The 22,779-nt window shown below is 39.1% G+C and overlaps 1 protein-coding gene across 1 annotated transcript in view; it reads left to right on the forward strand.

Annotated features, from left to right (window-relative positions):
- Nucleotides 1–22,779, forward strand: part of LOC132835847 (voltage-dependent P/Q-type calcium channel subunit alpha-1A-like) — a 518,300-nt gene that overhangs the window by 322,960 nt on the left and 172,561 nt on the right. Inside the window, exons 21-25 of the mRNA XM_060854942.1 lie at nucleotides 4,999–5,889; nucleotides 7,911–8,386; nucleotides 11,478–11,637; nucleotides 15,268–15,397; nucleotides 20,285–20,344. Of these exons, the coding sequence (XP_060710925.1) occupies nucleotides 4,999–5,889; nucleotides 7,911–8,386; nucleotides 11,478–11,637; nucleotides 15,268–15,397; nucleotides 20,285–20,344 (1,717 nt within the window). The remainder of the gene's footprint in view (nucleotides 1–4,998; nucleotides 5,890–7,910; nucleotides 8,387–11,477; nucleotides 11,638–15,267; nucleotides 15,398–20,284; nucleotides 20,345–22,779) is intronic.

The following is a 22,779-nucleotide window of genomic DNA, read 5'->3' on the forward strand; positions in this document are numbered from 1 at the left end:
GAAAATTGATGTTTCAGGCAAAAGCCCATCATCAGGTGAAGTATATGTAATTTTTGTAAAGTTATGATAGATTTTATCTGGATTTCAATTGATTTTTTGTTCTCTCGGATCTAAACAGTAAAAAGCGGAGTATCACATTGCATGTAATATCTGGTCTGTGCTTAGTTGGTTTCAACTAGGGTGGCCTTCATATCTCTGGAATAGGAAATGACAAAAGAAAAAGCTGTGAACTAAATTATATAAAATAATTGTTAAGTATACCAGCATCCTTTCTGCGAAATAACAGATAACAAGGAACCTGTAACCCTACCTTGAACTTTGCTCTTGCAATGGGACAGTGTCAGTCTTGCAATTCATGTAAATCACTCCATGCAAACCACTAGAGATTTTCAATTGAACTATAACTTTGTATAATTCTGTTCTTTATGAAAAAATGCAGCAAGCTGGTAAATAATGTACGACATTATTTCTTTTTAATCTCTCATTTTGCTTCGTTTTCTCATTAATGTTCATCCGTTCAGTTTTGTTACTTGCATTTTAATTTCTCACTGGTTGACTTTGCAGGTGGAAATGGAATAATGTTTAAAGTTAATGATTTATGTCAATCAGGTTTTGGGACAGTTCTTCAGAACAATCCAATTTACTCCTCCAGATCCCACACTGCCCATTTTCCCCACTATGCACAAATAAGTGAGTACAAATTGAGCTTCCTGACATCCTAATTGGCTGTTCACAGTTTTGTGGCACCATTAGATAACCTGCCCTGTGATGAAGGAATATTTTACCTCCAGCACGATCATGAGTGAGAGCAGCTTCTCATCTTGCTACATGTTCCCAGCCCTTTATCATAATATGACCATATTTACCTATATTCTTCAGTCCTCTGCTAATCCATTAGTCTCTTCCCTCTAAGGTGAGACATCATTTTTGATTGAGTACAGACATCTTTACTCTAAACTTAATCTGACCCTTAGGTAAATGGAACTGACACTGTGAGCACATTCTATTTCAATTCCATAACATAATAAGCACAGTAAGCAAAGTTCACCAAGAATTGATAACCAAGGCATTTGAATGCAGCTGTGTATTCTTGTTATTGATGCATTGCGCAGCCTTTGGTTGAGGCATATGCTGTGTTAGCTCAATTGCTCTCACACTACTGAAAAATCAATGAAAGAAAATGGAAAAGAGGGAGGGACAGAATTTTTTAAAAATAAATTTGTTCTTCCAGTTTCCTGCCTTGCAAAGCAGCTCATGTTGAACTCTGTACATTTAACTGATTGCATGCTGCATGGAATGTGCTGGATTTCATTTGCACTCTGGTAAGTAAGGATGGCACTGAGTGTGTTCACAATCTCAGCTGCATCTTCACTTTGCTTTTTTTTTGCTCATCTCAGTTTTGTGCTTTCCACTTTTGACAGTTCAGTTTTAAGTTTAATAAATCTAAATAAGAGTAGAAACATAGAAATATTACAGCATGAAAAAAGCCATTCAGTCCATTGTATCTACACCAGCTAAATAAACTAACCACCCATTCTAATCCCACTTTCTAGCATCTGATCCGTAGCCTTACACGTTACAGTGCTCCGGGTGCTGGTCCAGTTTCCTTTTAAATGAGTTGAGAGTTCCTGCCTGGATAGTGAACTGAAAAAAATATCTAATGGGTGAAAATGTTTTTCCTCACATTTCCTCTTAGCCTCCTATTGTTTACCTCAAGTCTGTTCCACTAGGACCTTTCCACTAGGGGAAACAGGCCTTCCCTGTCCCCTCTATCTAAGCCACTTATTATTTTGTACACCTTCATTAAGTCTCCCCTCAACCTCTTGTGTTCTAAGGAAAACACCTATCCCTATCCCTCTTTCCTTGCAGCTACAATTTTTAAACTGTGGCATCATTATTACATTATCTTCTCTGTAGTATGTTAGAGCTATAGGAATATAGAAATGGAGTAGACTATTCAGCCCATCGAGCTTATCATGCCATTCAGTATGATCATGGCTGATGGAACTCTTGAGCACTTTTCATCCCGATAACACTGTACATCATTGGTAATCAGAAATCTATCAATTTCTACTCAAATATCCTCAAAGACTGAGCATCCACATTTCCACTCACCTCAGACCCAAGTGGCCCCCTTCTTATTTTTAAATTATGCCCCTGACTCTATACTCCCCAACCATGGGAAACATTTTGCCTGAATCCACTGTAACTATCCCTGGCTATCATTCATTCTTCAGAACTCCGGAGAATACGGACCCAGCGGATGCAGTGATAGGATCCCTACCTCTGAGGTAGATGCCCTGGGTTTAAGTCTCATCTGCTCCAGAGGTGGGTCATAACATGTCTGAACAGGTTAACATTAAAAAGAAACTTTACCACAGGGGCTGGGTGCATTGTTTCTCCCCAAAACTAATGATCTCTTATGGTGCAGTGATAGTGTCCCCACCTACAGGTCACAAGGTCTGGGTTCAAGTCCCGTCTGCTCCAGATGTATGTAATAACATCTCTGAACATTCTTCACTTAGGATATATCTAACAAGTGTCCCAATTTATCAATACATTATAGCAGAATGACCTGTACTTTGTATCTTTATTCACTGAGGAAGAAAACAAAAATCTTTCAGAACTAGAGATCCAACTGGTTTAGAAGAATGAGGAGTTTGAGAAATTTAGCATCAGTACAGATCAATCAGCTCTGTATTGTCAATTTTGTTAATAATATCTTCAAAAAGTTCGAAGTTTATCAAAGATGATTTCCCATTTGCAAATCCTTGCTGACTATGCCCAATCAGGTCATTATCAAACAGATGTCTATTTATCCTATTTTTTATAATAGATTCTAGCATTTCCTCTACTGTTGATGTAAAGTTAATAGGTCCGTAGTTCCCTGTGTTTTCTCTCACTCTCTTACATAGTGAGGTGATGTAGGAATGTGGACTTCCTTCCAATCCACAGTAATCATTCCAGAATCTATATACTTTTGGAAGATCATCACCAATTCATTGACTATCTCTGTAATCATCTCCTTGAATACTCTGGTCATCAGGACTTGTCAACTTTCAACCCCATTACTTTCACCAATACAATCTCCGTACTGATGCTAAATTTCTCAAACTCCTCATTCTTCTAAGCCAGTTGGGTCTCTAGTTCTGAAAGATTTTTGGTTTCTTCCTCAGTGAATAAGGATACAAAGTACAGGTCATTCTGTTATAATGTATTGATAAATTGGGACACTTGTTAATGCACAAACTTTTAAAATGTATGTTGGCTGTATCCCATGGGATTTATTATTTCTGACCAGTCTGTTTTGTGGAACCTTATCAAATGCCTGACTAAAACCCATGTAGACAATATCAACTGCACTAACCTCATCAATCCTACTGAGATGTGACATTTCCTAACATAACAATGTTGAAAAGTATTGATAAATTTCCCCTGAAGGTAGGAAGGCTTTATATTTGGTGTTGCCATTAGTACAGGCCACTTATGCAATTCCAGGTCTTCTAACCCCCAAACCCACCTCAGATGTGCAGTTAACTAGAAGAATTTTCTTACACTTCTGGAACTTGGGTTCAATTCCAGGGAAACCAATATGAAGAAAAAAGCTTATTCTCTCTGGTGGCTGTATATTTCTATGTGAAAATTAATCTAGAAAATCGTTAATCTGTTAGTCTTATGCATTTATAAATGTAAACGAGTAGACCATTCAGCCCACACTGACATTTACACTTGGTCATTACAGTCCATACCATTTTCTCCCATCCATTCAACTAACCACATCAATAGCTTTGATTCTCACTCATGTTTCTTTAGCTTCTCCTTAAGTTCATTTAATTAATTAATATTGTGATAGTGAATTTTTACCTTCTGAATAAAATAGCTACTTTGGAATTCCTTATTGCATTTATTAGCAAAATTTTATTCTATAGACCTTCATTCTAATCCTATCAGTGGAATATCCTATGTGAATTCCATAAAACTGTGTCATTATTAAAAAAGACTTTTATCAGATCATGCCTCTGCCATTATCATTACCAGAGAAAAGAGTCCCAAACATTTCTTGGTAAGTATAACCTCCCAGAACTGATTAATAAAAATTGATATTTGATCAATTTCCTATTGGACAGAGGCATACATTGTTCAATTCAGTTCTAGTTAACACAAATCTGAGAAAAAAAATCACAATTCAAACATTGATGTTGAAGAAGGTTAATGGTGGATCAAAAAGAAAGAGGAGACAGATAAAACAGGAATCCACATGGTGGAGTAGGAAAGTAGTAGCTATCATGTTCAATCTCGTTATGGCGCATGATTCAATAAAGGGAGTTGACAGAGATCCAATATAAAGGGGAAGAAAATGTTTTAAGGCAGTGAGTTGACATGTCCTTCAAGGAAAGAAATGTGTTCTCTGTGATGCATTTAATCTGAACCTGACAACTTCTTCATTTTCAAAGATGCTAAATCTTAGTATCTCTTCCCTGACTAGGCTTACCCAATGGAATATTTTATCAAGAAACAAACTCTATTGCCAAAATTTTATAATGATTATACAGATGATCCCATTTTTAAGAAAAGTCATTTATAAAGAAAGATAAAGGGGTTGACTTTGTTTCTCATTAAATATTGAAGTGACCCAGTAAAAGCTTTCAAGAATGTGAAATTAATAATAAAAGGAAATTGCTCACTATAGAAGAGCCACAGATAGAATTTGAGCAAAATGAGAATGAGTCAAAATTAATTTTTCACTCAAAGTGTAATGAGTTATGAGGAAAATCCGTTTAAGTGGACAGAACAGAATGATGCAGCGATAATTAGACAACCCTTTGGTAGGAGTAAGCTTTGAAATATAAATAGAAAACAGGTAGGTGAAGTCAATCATTTGAGACAGAAAGGGGCTTAAAATTTGCTTAAAAACATACAGATTGTTGGTATTATGAGCTAATTGATTGTGGATATTGCACTGGCTGGTCAATGTGATAACTTCTATTATCTTCACAGGAAAGAACAACAGAAGAACCAGAAACATGGAAAGACAGTGTGGGAGCAACGAATGAATGAGATGAGAAAGCAAAATCTGATGACCAGTCGGGAGGCCATTTACAATGAATTAGACCCTGATGAGAGGTGGAAAATGGCTTATTCCATGAATATCCGACGTGACATGAAAACGCACTTGGATCGGCCTTTGGTTGTTGACCCTCAGGAAAACAGGAACAACAACACTAACAAAACAAGGCCTTCAGAACCCTCAGCTGATCAACGAAGCAGTCAACAAAGGGCTGAGGAGTTTCTGAGAAAGCAGACCCGTTACCATGATCGAGCCAATGATCCAAACAAAGACAGGACATCTGAAAGGGAAATGGGGTGTGTGGAGCAGGGAGACAGGCCCAGGAGGTATCGCAGTAACAGCAAAGAAGGAGAAACAAATAGAGATGGTGTTCCTAAAGACGTGGAATACCGTGGAAGGGACCGGGGGGGAAATAATGAGAGGAACACACGGGATGGTGATAGTGAAAGAAGTAGAACCAATGAACCTCACCGGCGTCACCAACACAGGCCAGGAGTAAGCAAAGAAGGGAGAAGTGCCTCACCAAGGACTGAGGGAGACAGGGAGCGCAGACACAGACCACACCGGCGTAATGCAGAAAGTCACGATGTCAGTGGAGTAGAGGAGGGTATCAAAAGTGAAAGAAGTGAGAGGCGGTCAAAGCACAGAGAGGGTTCCCGGGGCAACAAGGAAGGGAAAGGAGGTGCAGAAAGTGAAAATCTGGATGGGCCAGAAAAACGCCGCAGAAGCCGTCATGCTCAATCCACTTATGATAATGACGCTAAAAAAGAAAGAGATGATAAGGATCCAACAGCAAAGGAAAGGAGACACAAACGGAAGAAGTATGTATTGTTTTATGGTGACCTAACAAAACATTTACAATATTGTTCAGTGTGGGGATGTTCATGGTAGGCACTGCAAAATTTATTGTCAACTACCCTTTTATTGGATAACATTGTATGTTATAAACCGAGGAACTTTGATCATCCGAATATCAATTATCCGAATTTCAGATTATTCAAAGAAGGTCTCAAGGTTCTGACAAAACATTACATCAAAGAGGTGTTTTAACACTGTTCACGTCTATTGTTTATAGTGATTAAAAATGAGGAGAAAGTGAGGACTGCAGAGGCTGGAGATCAGAGCTGAAAATGTGTTGCTGGAAAAGCGCAGCAGGTCGGGCAGCATCCAAGGAGCAGGAGAATCGACGTTTCGGGCATGAGCCCTTCTTCAGGAAGAAGGGCTTATGCCCAAAACGTCGATTCTCCTGCTCCTTGGATGCTGCCTGACCTACTGCGCTTTTCCAGCAACACATTTTTCAGTGATTAAAAATGAACCTGGCTTACTGAAATGCTGCCAAGAATAGTCCTGGACATTGATGGGAGCCCAGGCACTGTCTCCAAATGACTGACCGCCTGTGCGCTCTCTCCCTCTCTCTACACTTTCCCTGGAGTTCTACACTGAGTGTACCCTAAACACCCCTTCCTCAGATTATCTCTCCCACATTGTCCTGTACAGGGCAGAGTGAGAACCTGTCAAAAAGTTGCAGTAAAATGTGTGTGTGTGAGAGAGAGATTTTGAGACTCACCCCCCAAAGGCTGCAGCAGTCTTACTGGACTGGCTGTCCAAGGGGGTACCAATGGGGGCAGGGCAGACGGTGTTGGGGGTAGCAGGTTGGGGTGGGGGCGGATGGGGGGGCAGGAACAGATGGTGTTGTGGAGGTGGATGGGGCAGGGTTTGTGATACTTAAAGCATAACTGAACTGAACTCGGCACATTTATACTATGGCTTAGGTGTCAGTCGTGCACAGTATTCAAATTCTCCTCATTTACACTGTAGTAAAATATTCATCATCCTACCTCCACATCTCCTCCAAGCCTAAAGTTTTTCATAACTATAGAATTCTCTAAGCTTTATGATTTACTGGTGGAAGCAGTTGGATATGAAAATATCTCTGGCACAAGATTTACCCATGTACATCTTTGGGATAATCATAGTTGTGACTAATACATGGTCCATGGCTGTGATTGATGTTAATAGTTCTTTTTAATGATTCATGTTATTTCTGGTTTCTTAGTAATGGGCAACTCCTGCTGTCAGTGCTCCTGTCAATTATATTTTATGATTGTTCACTCTTTGGTTACAAAGAAAGATTTCTTTTGTGCACTGTTTACAACAAAAACAAAATACTTTCCTCAGGAACAGTTCTATGATTTTGCTCATTTTGATTCAAGTAAATGGAGAAAGAAAAACTTGCATTCTTGTAGCATCCACTCTGACTTCAGGATGACTCAAAACACTTTATGTCATGAAATAATCTTGAACTCTAGCCATTCTTGTCATGTAGACAATGTCATAGCCACATTGTGCTCAGTAAGCTCCAAAGATCAACTGTGAAATAAATTATAAGATCATCTGTTTCTTATATTGATTGTGAAATAAAGCCACCATAGCCTTATCAGTCCAGACGATTGCTGGCTCATGAGAGAAAGAGAGACAACTGGGAGTGGTTTAATGTGAGTGTCACCAGGCCCTAGGCGAGGGGAGAGATTGAGAAGGAGAGTCCTTCGTGGTAACCTTAGCCGGCTCGGGACTTGAATAATTAGCATCATGCTGCACTGTAAACCAGCCATTCAGCCAACTGAGCCAATCAATCTCCAGGTTGTGAAATAAGAATAGTCCAAGATACACATGGATTCATTCTTGTACTTTAAATATATTGTTGGTTCATGTATTGTAATACTGTTAGTAAACTCTGTCTTATGTGATAACTGACTTTTGTGTTTAGTAGAACTTTTTCTTTGTTGTAGTTTATTATTTTGCTTTACTTATTCTCACCTGTGATTTCAATTTGTTATTCTAGAGAAAATCACGGAGGTGTTCTGCCTGCTCCAGGTGGCCCAGCCCTTTCTACCACTCGGCCAGTGCAACAGGACATGAGCAGGCAGAATGGACAACAGACAGAAGATATAGACAATCTCAGAAACAGCAAGTTGGCAACCCAACCCTCCAATCCCAGGAATACCAATAATACCAAGGATGTCACAAATCCAGCTAACCTTTCCAATCCTGTCAATCTTCATAATCCTGGAAAAATTGGAAACCATACTAATCCTCATAATCCTGGCAATCCATCTAATCCCCATAACGCAACCAATCGTAAGGCCCCAACTACTACACCTGGAAATCCTACCGATCCTGGGAACCCCAAAAACCCGGAAAACAGCCTTATTCTCACCAATCCAACTAATCCAACCAATCCGAACAATCCAGCAAAAAATGCTAAGAAGCCTGAACATACAACTATTAATATTCCATTTGCAGATCCATCTTTGCAGGGTAAGTCTGTCGGTTACAAGATTATTTTATGTAAGTACTGTATTTATCATTTTCTGGTTAGATTGGTACCAGTTATGAGAGACGTTTTGTTGGTGCACCACATGTCACAAAATAAGAATTGTTCTTTATAAATATATTTATGAAGATGTTAAATTTGGCTCAAAATGTGATCCAACCATTTCCACAATTGTATTATCTGAATAATATTCTATTTATTTTTTTCATTCATGAGAATGAATGTTTTATATACACTATTTCAGCTTTCTGGCTGTATTTTCATGGAGAAACTCCATAATCCAATTTCAGGATTTGTGACACCATTCTCAGAATTCCCGATTTTCACCAATTCTATTTAAGGGCTGGTTCGGATTGTGAGCTTGCACCCTATAAACTAGAGCTGGCTGCCTCTGTTACAGGGATAGGTATCTCTTAGATCGCTGCAATTTTCATAGAAATGAGCCAGCTTTTAAAGGACTCTGGTTTACCCTAGGTGTTACAAACCATAATCAGGATGAGGGAGCCTTTTGAAAGGTAAGTTTTAGAGCTCCTATCCATGCTCCTACCCACCCAAACTGTTCATGCCAAGCTTGACGCTTAAATGCCCATTCTAAACACTCTCTGTTGAATCATTGACTCTATAGTGAAAGTTTAAAGTGTTTTCGAAAGGTCATTCATTCATAAAATGTTGTTACTACTGCTGTCCAGTTAAACTGTCAATAATCTAGACCCTTTAATTAAAACACTTTTTTCTTGTGTATGTAAGTATTGTAAAATTAACGAAATAGACCACAGAGTTGATTTGGTGGTGTTTTCCCTGAGGCTCAGCTGTTTCTCGGTTGAAAGCCCAGATATCCAACAAGTGAGGCATTAATCGTTTTTGTAAAAACCAGGAGGAAGTCTCAAAGTACTGAGGGCCTTTCAAGTCATCCACCTTGGCACCCTGCAGCTTCCTATTGCTGCCTCTGAATCCGTTCTGGGTGCTGTGGGTCTGACTCCCGTTAACACCATGCTTCCCCCACAACTGTGGAAACTGATTCTTTTCAGTCACTTTCTCCAGAATTGGATATGCAGTCCAGTGTGTATAATCTCATTGAATCCAAACTCAGTTATATATATCTCGAGCTGATTTTTAATAATTGAAAATATCAAAAGCTATTGTTAAATAGAAAATTATCTCATTAGACAATTAATTCCAAGTCCGTGGAATCTATACTGTGTGGAAATAGTTTTTCAGCCCAACAAATCTACATCAGCCCTCAGCAGAGCAGCCCATCCAGACCCATCCCCCTATCCAATAACCCTGCATTTCCCATGACTAACCCACACATCTCTGAAAACTATGGGTAATTTAGCATGGCCAATCCACTTAACCTGCACATCTTTGGATTGTGGGAGGAAACCAAAGCACCTGGTGGAAATCCATGCACACAGGGAGACATGCAAACTCCACACAGTCACCTAAGGGTGGAATCAAACCCAGGTTCCTGGGGCTGTGAGATAGCAGTGCTAACCACTGAGCCACTGCACCATCCTGATATTCTTGAACAGTTTATTATTTGTCTTAGTGTTTCTAGCAGAGCCATTTTGCATGCTTATTGTTTCCAAGAGTTACCTAAAGATTAATACTGTTATCAACAAGGAAATGGGTTTTCTTTAAGAATTAGAATCTTTATGTCCTCCAAATGATCACCAGGTAGTTTCTATTAATGTACTACCATTAAAAAAGAAATAAAAATAAGAGTTTGGAGTAGAGTGTAGTATTTTTGGTATAGAAAGTAAGGCAGTTTTGAAATGATAAAGCCTTCCTGTAACTGCATATTACAGGAGTCAACACAAGCCTTACTCTTCAAGGTTCTAGATCTAGACCCAAGGCAGACAGGTGAGATGGAAGTTGGTTTTAAGTATCCTGTATCATGTGAAGGATCTTGTGATTCACAAAACTGGTAGCCTCCAGATATTGATAATACATATCCTGAGAGTGCAAGATAAAAAACTTTGATAAAGTGTATTTATCCAACAATATTAAATTAGAAGTGTTTTAGTTCTGTATCACCAAGCAAGTGCTTATAAGTTAGAAACTATCCATTTCCAGTTAACATTAGAATTAAGCTTGAGTATTACATATTGCTTGGTGACATTCATTTTCAATTAAATACATTAACAATTACCCATTCTTATAGAGATACCAGGATCATCTTTTTGGTTCAGTTGATTAATTAGTAACATTTCTGCCCAAGCTGAGGCTTTGTCATAATAACAAATAAAATCCCCAGTTTGGGTTTCTTCTTGCCTATGTTAATTTACAAGATTGTAATATCATTTACAAGATTGTTGGTAAGGACATTAACACGGTAAAAAGAATCAGCCAAGCTTATTGCTCACAAGTGTTGATGAATTGGGTATGACTGTCACCTGATTCCCTCTCATGTTGTGAAATAGCCTGCCAAATCTTCCTATCTAGGTTTACACTTAAGTTCCTCTGTTTAAAAGGCTGAGGGTGTTCTAATTGGGGATTTTAATGATAAACTGATTAGACAAAGTAGATGCAAAGAAGCTATTTCCGTCACTGAAGAATCTTAAACAAGGGGCAACAATTTTAAAATTTGAGCTCAGCTATTAAAAAGTGACGACCAAAGTCCATTTTTACATGTCCGGTAGGAAAAATCTCCCCGAAGGAGCTAATCACCTGATTCAAATTTTCAAGATTGAGATTGGAAGATAGGTTAAAAGGGATTATGGAATATGGATTGAGAACGGGCAAAGGAAAATTTGATGTGGAAAGGATGGAATGACCCACTCATCTTATGTTCCTAACACTTAACCCTTTGAGGTGAGATTGCAGAGTTACAGTGCTGTGAACGTTCTGAAAGGCAATGATTTCTGTCTATTTGTTTTCAGTTACTTATTTGTGGTGTTTTGTTCATAAGTAAGACATTAAAGAAGTCGACAGTAACTTCTGGGGAGGGAAGAAAATGTACTTTAAATTGACTACTTGACTGTCTTACAAAAACTTTTTCAAAATTTTCAGTGTTTCAAAAAATATCATTTTAATGTACAGACATACATTAAGCGCATAAAAATGAAAATCAAGTAATGTATCTCCTTCTTTCAGTAAACAAAAATGCGAACACTGATGTTTTGCCGAAAAAGGAAGAAGAAAAGAAAGAAGAGGAAGAGAAGGGTGGTGATGAAGATGGACCGAAACCAATGCCACCCTTCAGCTCCATGTTTATCTTCAGCACTACAAATCCGTGGGTCACTTCCAAATATTTGTTAGAATTTGGACTGATAGAGACCTCAGCAATATTTCCAGTTGTATATCAGAGCCCTTTCATTTCACTCTTAATTATAAATATTACTTAGAAACTGTGCTGGAGAGTCATGCTTCAGGCTTTGCTTCTATTTAGATAGGCCCAAAGACCATATCATGTTGGGCCTAGGGTTTTGTAATGATAGTCAGCAAGCTGCAGGCAGCAGGAGGCATCCCAATCAGCTTACTGGAAAAGTGGAGTTGGACATCAGGCCACTATAGTTCTAGGAGTGATTCTTAAGTAAATTGATAACAGAGACAAAGAAAACTAAGTAAAAGAATGTAGGGATAAACCATTTAGATATCCCAGCTGTATGTCTAAAAATACCTATAGGCCCAGCAGGTATCTACTATTTTCTTAAACTGACACTGAAGCAGCAGAAGAGTACCAATTGTTTGCAGGTGAATCAAAGCAAAAGGACATAATTAAAGAGTTTGTTCTGCCAATCTAGTGATCCAGGGGACAGTCGAAACAGGGATGGGTGGAATGGAAATAAGTTGGAAACTGTGCAAATCCAAGTTGTGAGCTTTGGTATGTGAAAGGTGGGAGAGGAGTCACAGCAAGGACAGTTTGAGGAAAATGCAGTTCAACACACAGTCCCAGCAGAACAAGCTGAAAATATTCTGCAGATTATGACAGTATATGTGAAGTCTCATTGAAGGATAAAGTACTATTCCTCAAACTTGCATTGAGTTTCGCTGGAGCAGCGCAATTAACTGAGAACAGAAATGTCAGTATGGAGGGAGGGTAGAGAATTAAAATTACATTTGCCAGCATTTGACCCATATCCCTCCAAACCCTTCCTTATTTGTATACCCATCCAAATGTTTCTTAAATGTTGTTATTGTCCCAGTCTCACCACTTCCTCTGGCATTCCATACAGTCATCACCTTCTGTGTGAAAAAGGTGCCCCTTAGGTCCCTTTTAAATCTTCCCCCTCTCAGCTTAAACGTATGTCCTGTATTTTGGACTCCTGCAACCTGTGGAAAAGACCTTGGCTATTCACTCTATCCATGTTCCCCAAGATTTTATAAATCTCTATAAGGTTACTCCTCAGCCTTCCATACTCCAGGGAAAATAGCCTCAGATTATTCAGCCTCTCCCTACAGCTTAAACTGTTCAACCCTGGCAACATCCTTGTAAATCTTTCCTGAATCCTTTCAAGTTTCACAATCTCCTTCGTATAACAGGGAGACCAGAATTGAATGCAGTATTCCAAAAGAGGCCTATCCAGTGTCCTGTATAGCTGCAACTTCTGTACTCAATGCACTGATCAATAAAGACAAGCATTGCAAATGCCATTTTCACTATCCTGTCTACTTGTGACTCCACTTTCTAGGAACTATGAACCGGCACTCCAAGATCTCCTTGTTCAGCAACATTTCCAGGACCTTTCCATTGGGGGGGTGGCATGGTGGCTCAGTGGTTAGCACTGCTGCTTCACAGCGCCAGGGACCTGGGTTCAATTCCTGCCTCAGGCAACTGTCTGTGTGGGTTTCCTCCAGGTGCTCCAGTTTCCTCCTACAGTCCAAAGATGTACAGTTTAGATGAATTGGCCATGCTAAATTGCCCATAGTGTTATGTATATTAGGGGTAAATGTAGGGGAATGGGTCTGGGTGGGTTGCTCTTCGGAGGGTCAGTGTGGACTTGTTGGGCCGAAGAGCCTGTTTCCACACTGTAGGGGATTTAATCATTAAGTTTATAAGTCCTGCCCTGATTTATCTTTCCAAAATGCAGCACCTACATTTATCTAAATTAAATTCCATTTACCACTCCTCGGCCCATTGGTGCATCTGATCGAAGTCCCATTGTATTCTGAAGTAACCTCCTTCGCTGTCCACTACACCACCAATTTTAGTGTCATCTGCAAACTTACTAACCATACCTCGAGTGTTTACATTTAAATAATTTATATAAGCTGTAGACCCAGCATCGATCCTTGTGGCACACCACTGGTCATTGGTCTCCAGTCTGAAAAGCAACCCTCTACCACCACCCTCTGTCTCTTACCTTCAAGTCAGTTATCCAACTTGCAATATGCACACAAACACAACATAAAGGAGACTATATTGTGAGCAGTGGAAAAGATTGAAAGAAGTACTTGTAAATCCAGGAGTGTTTGGGGCTTTGGTTCGTGAGAAGAGAGGATTTAAAAGGACAAGAAACATTTCCTGTGTTTTGCTTTGAAACACATAGTTGGAAGAGAATCGCAAGTTGGGATTGCCAAGAATTAACCAGGATATTTAGGCAGCAAACGTCCTTTAGAATTCTGAACAGAGAAAGGAAGAGAAGACGGTAACAGCAGTGGTCTTCATTTTCTGTTATGGTTTCCTTTTGTATCAATGACTTACCTGATTTTGGCAGGAAAGCACTAGTGACTCTTAATTTTGGAAAAAATCAAAATGAAAACATTCTTAGAAGGCATTACAGAACAGTGACGCAGTAAAGTGGGGTAAGCACTGTGGGGAGTACCTTTCTGTCGTAGTTACCTAGGAATGGAAATCTCATGTTCTGAATGAACCTTAACAATTCAACTTAGTCACCCATCAATTAGGAAAACAGCAGTAGGTTATCATTAAAGTATCTAGCACCAAACTTCTGTTACCAAAGCTGCCATTTCAGTAACCCCATTGCTGCTCATCTTTCAGTCTCCCTGCTGTTTGCTTACCAAATCTCATATTGAGTGCTATCTTTTTCTCTTGCTTTCTTAGCACTCAGCTGGAATATTGCTCTAAAATTTGCTCTTGCCAATGAACAGGAAACAAAGGTCAGGAATGTTTGCAGATGCCAAACCCATCTCCTGGACTGGAACAGTCACTCATGATTTTCACATGGGTGCTCCTTAATTGACATGGAGACGGATCTGCCATCCAATTAATTACGCTGAATTAGCTCTTAAAACCAGGGGGCTAATCAGAGGTCTTCCAGCTTGAAAGAAGCAGCAGTTTGGCATAAATAAGTGAGAGGGTGCCTCAATATGAAGGCACCCTCTCCAACTTTTTCAGATCTTAACATAAGCAATGTCTTTAGCAGCCAGGCAACTAGTTATGGGAGGGCATTCCTAATTATTCTTGGGCACTGACTCCTTACTGCATGCCACTGGAAGACTATTTTCCGGTGCATAAACTAGGCTCCACTACCTACAATAACATCATCCGGTTGGAAAATACATGTCTGCCTCCTTTAATTCGCCTCAAGTAGCTTTTACTGAGCTTAATGGGTTACCTGTCAAATTAGGGTGTGGAGCCCTACCCCAACCAATTACCCTTTCCTCCCACTCTCCAACCTTCTTCCATCACCCTCACAAAAATGGCCAGAGATGGGATGGGACGAGACCTGAGAGTTAGTATGCAGGCCAACAGTGCCAATTTTAGCTCCCACACACTCCTGATCCTGGGCCAAAATCTCAATCCTGTTAACTGAAAGTTATTGTTCTCATCAATACATTGATCCTTTTGTGAACAGGAGTTTATATTGCTCTAGTTCTAGTTTTAAACTTGTTCTAGTTTTACAAAGCTTCATCAATAACGAGTGCAATAAACCAAATTATTTTAAACCTTTCTTGACAGACTGCGCCGAGCCTGCCATTACATTGTAAATTTACGCTACTTCGAAATGTGTATCCTCATCGTCATCGCAATGAGCAGTATTGCACTGGCTGCAGAAGATCCTGTCCAACCAAATGCCACAAGAAATAATGTAAGCTGTTGCCAATTAATATATAGTAAACCTTTGATCTCTGTCTTTAAAAGGGTCACTGCTGCAATGGAAATGATAGAGTCAAATGTTGTGAATAATTCTGTGTATAAAAGAGGGGGAGGGAAATAAATTTAAAAGTAAAATAGCTAACAACAATTTGTCAAAAAATGACAGAACAGATTCAGTAGACAAAATTGCCGAGTTATCCTTCTATGTCCACCACGTGCAATTGTGCAGTGCACATATTTTTAGTGTTATGGATTCCTTTTTGTGTTCAAAATGGCATTTACTTTGCACTCAAACTTTTGACGTGGGTTGTACCAATCTCCAGCCTGGCAGTTAGCATGTGTATATGTGACAACCATCATGTGCCAGTGAAGTGAATGCATATGATGGTGCCAATTAACCTGTAAACCTGATTTGATGTTAGCCTTTCCATTTTCAATTTTAACACTGCAATTTGACATCTTACCCAGCTGAACATATGTTTTTGAGTTTGTAGAACTGCTATTTTAAGTTGATAAAGTATACAAGGAGGTGTACGACTCATGTTCAAGGTCTTGATTCAAAATTCTAGTTATCTGTTGAGACCACATCTCCAAATTATGACTCATACAGTTTCCATTCCCTAAGCCTACATCCTTACAGGGAGAATGAGTAGAGGAGATAAAGCTGAAAAGTAGTTTGCTAATCAGATGGAGGTCGAAGGGGAGAAGGGGATTCTTCAGGGGGGCAGTATCATTATGCAATTTTCTCCATAATAGCATTGTAGGTCTATCAGCAGTACATGAACTGCAGTGGTTCAAGATGGTAGCTCACCACCATCTTCTCATGGGCAACTCAGGATGGGCAATAAATGTAGCCAATGATGCCTACACCTCACAGTGAATAAATAAAAAATGAGAATGCAGGAAAAACCCAGGGACAGTTTTAGCTTGGTGAAGTTAGCTGTTGATGAAGAGCTGGAATTATGCTTATGAGTGAGTATACGTTTGCAATTTCTCAGTCCTTGGAGCAAAAACCAGGAACGGAGCGTAATTGGCTTGAATAGGAGTAATTGCTGAGGTATTACATGAGGGAGCAGTTTTTGAGAGGGAAATTTAAGATTGACAAAATTAAAATTTATAAATTTTATAAATTATAAAGTTATAAATTGATAAATTTTAATAAGATTTGGTAATCTATCATGACATTAATGTTTGGGAGGAATTGCTGAGAAATTTGTGGGATCTGTCTTGATTGCCTTTGCTACTTGATGTGCATTGTGGATTATTCAATCACAATCTATTACCAGTTTTTACTATATGTTAATTCAGAATATTAGAAATGATTTGTATGTGCATTGTTGATTGTATTACTGTTCTAAAGTTCCATAGTAAGGTATATTATTGTTTGTTTAAAACCCATTGAGTTTTGTGACTTTATTCACTTGAGAAGCCTCCGGACCTTATATTTGTATACTTGAAAAATAAAAATTATTGGTTCCTGGAACAGTTGTAACATACATTTGGTGCTCTCACTTGGTATAATAACAGCTGTCAATTGTCAGAATGACTTTATTTTGCCTCCATTTCCTGTGCTTTCACTATTTGAGCCTGAAGAGGGATACTACTGGGTTAAAAAGGCTACCACTGACCATTGGCTCGTTGTTCCAGTTCACAATCTATGCAAGTGGTGGCAGTATATGAGGACTATGTTGCAGGGGAAACTATCTCAAGTAGACTACTGGGTGCTTAAAAAAGCTTCCAGTGCTTCAACTGCTCTGGACCAGTCTAGATCTCCCACGGTATGTGATCATGAGAGCATGGCCCTTGACATTAGTTATAAGGTGCACAGCTGAGTAGAAAGTGAGATAAACAATCAACATTTTGTTTCTGACTGAGCTATCTCTGATTCACCTGAATGTGCCACCAGGGAACACAGCCCCAATTCCCCTTTGGATAGTCCCACCTTACTTTCCCATTGTTAGTAACTATAACAATGTCCTCTTGATCAGAACTCTGAAAAACAAGTCACTAAATAAAAAACAAACATTCCAAATTAAGTATTGTAGGTTTTCTTGCTGAGCTGGAAGATTCATGTTCAGACGTTTCATCACCATACTAGGTAACATCTTCAGTGAGCCTCCGGACGAAGCATTGCTGATGATTCATGCTTTCTATTTATATATTTGGGTTTCTTTGAGTTGGTAATGTCATTTCCTATGGTGATGTCATTTCCTGTTAAAATGAAAGTTAGAGAAAGCAATTTTACAGAGAAAGAAGGGAGACAAAAATTGACACAGCTAGTTTCTGGATGTTTTCTTGCTTCACTCTGTTTCATTTCCCTCAGAATCTGTATTAAAATGCAGTCTGACCAGTAAGAGGGTTGTTGCTATGCTGAGCTCTCCTCAGCCCACAATAATAGTGCCAACTTGTCTGGATTTAATGTCCTCAAAACATAATATTGTCTCATATGCATCACTCAGCTGCCCTTGCTTTTTAAGCTGCAAACAACTCTTTGTAAACATAGGAACATAAAAGATAGGAGCTAGAATAGGCCATTGGATCCCTTGTGTCTGCTCCATCACTCAATATGATTATGCCTGATCAGTAAGCTCAGTGCCCTAATCCCAGTGTCCCCCCATGTCTTCATCTGTTTAGCCACAAGTTAGATCTGCCTCCTCCTTGAAAACATATTATGTTTTGCTTCAACCATTCTGGGGTAGTGAATTCCACAGGCTCACCAGTCTCACCTTATTTCAATAGTAAAAGATTTACCCCTCATCCTTAAACTATGGCCCCTGGTTCCAGACTCCCAACACCATTGAGAACATCCTTCTTGCATCTAAACTGTCTAATCCCTTTGGAATTTTATAGATTTCTATGAGATAAATCCCTCTTTCTTCTAAACTCAAGTGAATACCATCCTATATGACTCAATCTCTCCGCATGTCATCCCAGGAATCAATTTCGTAAATATTCACTGTGCTCCCTATATAGCAATAGCATCCTTTGGTCAAAATGACCAAAACTGTGTCTCATCAATGCCCTTAATAATTGCAGTGAGGCATCCTTGTTCCTGTACTTGAATCCTCTCACTTTGAAGACCAATATACAGTTTGCCTTCTTTACTGCCTGCTGCATATGCGCATTTACTTTCAGCAACTGGTGCACAAGGACATCCAGGTCTCAGTGACCATTCCCCTTGTTCAATTTAAGCCACTCACATTACAACCTGCCTTCCTATTTTTGCTGCCAAGGTGGATAACCTCCCATTTTGTCTACATTATTTTATATTCACATCTGCCATGCATTTGCTCATTCACTCAACCTGTCCAAATCACACTGTAACCTTTCTGCCTCCTCCTCACAGCTCACCCTCCACCCAGCTTTGTATCATCTGCACATTTTAAGACATTACATTTAATTCCCTCATCTAAATTATTAGCATACGTCGTGAATAGCTGGGGTCCTAATATTGATCCCTGCATTACCCCACTACACTCTGTCTGCTGCTCCGAAAAAGATCCTTTTATTTTTACTCCTTGTTGCCTGTCTGCTAACCAATTTTTATCCATCTCCCGTGCACTTAAGTTTTACATATTAATCTCTTATGTACGATTTTGTTGGAAGCCTTTTGAAAGTCTAAGTAAACCATATCCACAGGCTGCCTGTAATCAATTCTACTAGTTACATCTTTGAATGTTCAGAAGGTTTATCAAGTATAATTTCCCTTTTGTAAATTCATACTGAGTTTGTCCTCATTCTACTACAGTTTTATAAATGCTCTGCTATAAAATCCATGAAATTGGACTCTAGCACCTTTCTCTCTACCAACATTAGACTCAATTGTCTATAATTCCCTGTTTTCTCTCTACCTTCCCTTTTAAATAGTAGGGTTACATTAGCTACCTTCCAATCTGTAGGACCTGTTTAAAAATCTACAGAATGTTGGGAGATGATCACCAATGTACATTCTTCCCTTTTAAAATTACGTCCTTTTTCACAGTTTCTGTCTGTAGTCCAGGGAAGAAAAAGATACCTACTCTCACACCCTGGCCTAAAATGGGAAATGACTAGCCAAATTGAATTGCCTGGAAAGTATCTGCATTTGCTTGAGATTATAAAAGAATGTTAATATTGTATGATACCTTGTCACAGAAATTGAGAGATTTTTGTCTTCAGCCACTCTCATTCCTCGAACCAGCACAGCACTACCACAGTGTTGTTGGTAGGTTGCATAGCTTCAGTGGGCCAAAGGCTGAAAAATAGGACTAAAGTAGATCGGTGATTGATGATTGTAGTGGACATGATGGACTAAAGGACTTCTTTCTACTCTGTAGAACTATCCCAAGTCTGTTTAAAACACTGTCACCAGTAGTCAGCTGAAGATCTTATCAATTTTCATTATCAGTCACATTGTAATGGCCTATCTCATGCAGCATCTTTTAGTTGATCCAGACAGTTTAGCTGGTGTCAAAGACTTGGCATGTAAAGAGCTTTGCTCTGTCACTTCGTGATGTATATCTTCAGTAGACCAGCACACTGTGTTACCAATTATCTTCATATCTTCAGTATCCTTTATGTAATTGAAAAACTTCCTGGAATGATTTGAGTTCATAAGGGTGAATTCTATGATGTGCATGGCACTCATGGACTCAGAATTACAACCTTATTGCTCATTCAAAGAACCAATGCAGGCATAATCAGCTGAATGGCAGGAAAGTGGACCTAAGGTGACAATGTGATTGACCATGGTTTTGTTGAAAGGCAGAGCTGGCTCAAGGGGATAAATGATCTATTGCTTCTTCTATTTCTTATGATCTTAATAATGATTGTCGTTCATCCTCAATGAGTAAACTGAAATTTTGATTTCATTTACTATTTTCATTCCTTCTTTCCACAGGTTTTAAGATATTTTGACTATGTATTTACTGGAGTCTTTACTTTTGAAATGGTTATTAAGGTGAGTAGGAACTAACATGGAGAGTTGGGCAGTCCAAGGTTCTTTGCAGTTAACTGATCTTAGCTAGCTTGACAGTCAAAATGCAACAATTGGCTTCATTATCTGAATAAGAGTGGGTTAAAACTGCCAAGGATACAACCACCAATTCCTGATGAGAAATCTTTGAGGTTATAAAAGGCTCTCAATAGCATAAACATAAAGAATATTTTCCACTTGTGTGCGAAATCCAAAGCTAAAGACCATCCGTGGAGACATTAGGAACACTATTTTCACAAGTGAGTGTCCGAGATCTGGAAGGCACAGTCTGACACGAGTGGAGGGATGTTCAAACAAGGCATTTAAGAGTGAACTAGATTATAATCTGAAATAGAAGAATGTGCAAAAATACGGGAGACTGGCTCTTGGTAAATTGCTCAATTGGAGAGCAAGAGCTACATGATGGGTGGAATTCTCTAATATTGGAACCATTCTGCATAAGATGGTTATTAATAAATCTGATGGGGAATTCAGGAGTAGTCAGATATGGAATCTGTTGCCATATGGTCTAATTGAGACAGATAGCAGAGATGCATTTAAATTGAACCTAAGCAAGAGAGGGAGATGCAAATACAAGTACATGTTCAAAGAAGGTCTATGTCTATGCTGTAAATTCAACATAATGTTTTTAGAGATTGAGTCTGCTAAGTGCACTAAAGCCAGAAGGATAGCATTGGGATTGCTTCAGATATAACTTCTCTGATCAAATTGGCAGCAATGTATTTCACTTGGCTAGTTATAGAAGTACAGCCAGCACTTGGAAATGTACTAGGAATTTAGTTTCTTCAAGAGGGATATGAAAACAAAACTTAAGGGGTAAAATGCAGTCTTCAAAAACTGAATTGTATTTCCGTTACATCTTAATATGTAATAATGAATTTGATGTAACTTTTCATTGTAATGTTCTGCTAAAGTTTTTTAAAAAGTTTTCTGTGACAGCTAGTAGTCCAAAATCCCTGTGATGTGGGGAAGAAGTCCATACACAGATAACAAGCAATATGTGGAGTGATTGATAGACAAGGAAGCAGAGATCTATCAAGAGATAAGAAATAAGTCAAAGGTGCAGAAGGCAACAAACATTGGGGAATGTTACCAAAGAGTGGAAAGGTTAGAGATGGGAACAATGAGTAGAAGCTGAAGCTGTAAAATCATGGTTATGAAGAAGAGAAACAGAATTACTTGTGTTTATATAATTCTAAAATTAGGAGAGTTCTCCCACAGACTAGTCAAGCACTAGCTTGAGACAGCCATACTCATGGATCAGACTTTACAAAAACTATAGTGGCCAACCCTGAGTAAACCTGATGGGGCAGACTAGTGGTATGCAATTGCCTTGGGACTACTCAATATTGATTTTAGATATGTGAGGTCTCGTGGCATTACATCAAATATACATGAAGAAAGCCCCTGCTGATTGAAACCTACTGCTCCCCCAAGCTGATGCTGTCTGTAACGAACACCAACTAATGTGTGGGTATCAAATGGGAGCAATTTCAAACAGATCTAAAACTCAAAGCTAGGTATCCATAATGATCTATGGGCCATCAGGGGCAGCAAATTATAGCCAAAGCAATCTGTATTCTCACGGTTCATCATACCCACTACTGTACCATTACTGCCAAACCAGGAAATCAAACTTGGTTCAATGAAGGATGCAAAAAGGCAAGCCAGGAACAGCATTAACTTAAAAATGAAGTGTTGCTCTGATGAAGCTACAGTACAGCCCAAATGTATGTCAAACAACTGCTGCAGCATACAGAAGAGTTAAGCAATCCATCAAATGCGATCTAAATCTGCAGTCCTTTTGCATTCAGCCATTAATGATGCTGAACTATTAAATGACTAACAGAAAGAGGATCTTCTACAAATATACCCATTCTCAGATGCTGCCAGACCTGCTGAGTTTCTCCAGCACTTTATGTGTTGATGTCAATGGAAATTAGGAATCAGAATCCACAGGTTGGATTTGTACTCATCTCAAGAAGTTCAGTTTGGTTGTTGGAGGTCAATCATTTCAGTCCAAGATGATCCCTGCAGACATTTTTACCACAGTGACCTAAACCCAACCATCTTCAGCTGTTCAGATTTTTCTTCCATCAGGATATTTATACGGTTTGACGATGATTGCAAGCTTTTCATTTGCAACTTCTCAGATACTAAAATGCAGTCTACATTCGTGTACAGCAAGACCTGGAAACCATCAGCCTTGGGCTGATAAGTGGCAAGTAATATTCTTACCACACAGGTGTCAGACAATGACCACCTCTAACAAGACAGAGTCCAAACATTACCAGTTGACACTGAAAGCACAAGCCAGAGTTGTGATGGGATTCTCTCCACTTGTTTAGATGAGTGCAGCTCAAATAAAATTCAAGGCTCAATACTGTTGACCCTCGTGA

This window comes from Hemiscyllium ocellatum, chromosome 45, assembly GCF_020745735.1.
Source record: "Hemiscyllium ocellatum isolate sHemOce1 chromosome 45, sHemOce1.pat.X.cur, whole genome shotgun sequence".
Classification (NCBI taxonomy): Eukaryota; Metazoa; Chordata; class Chondrichthyes; order Orectolobiformes; family Hemiscylliidae; genus Hemiscyllium; species Hemiscyllium ocellatum.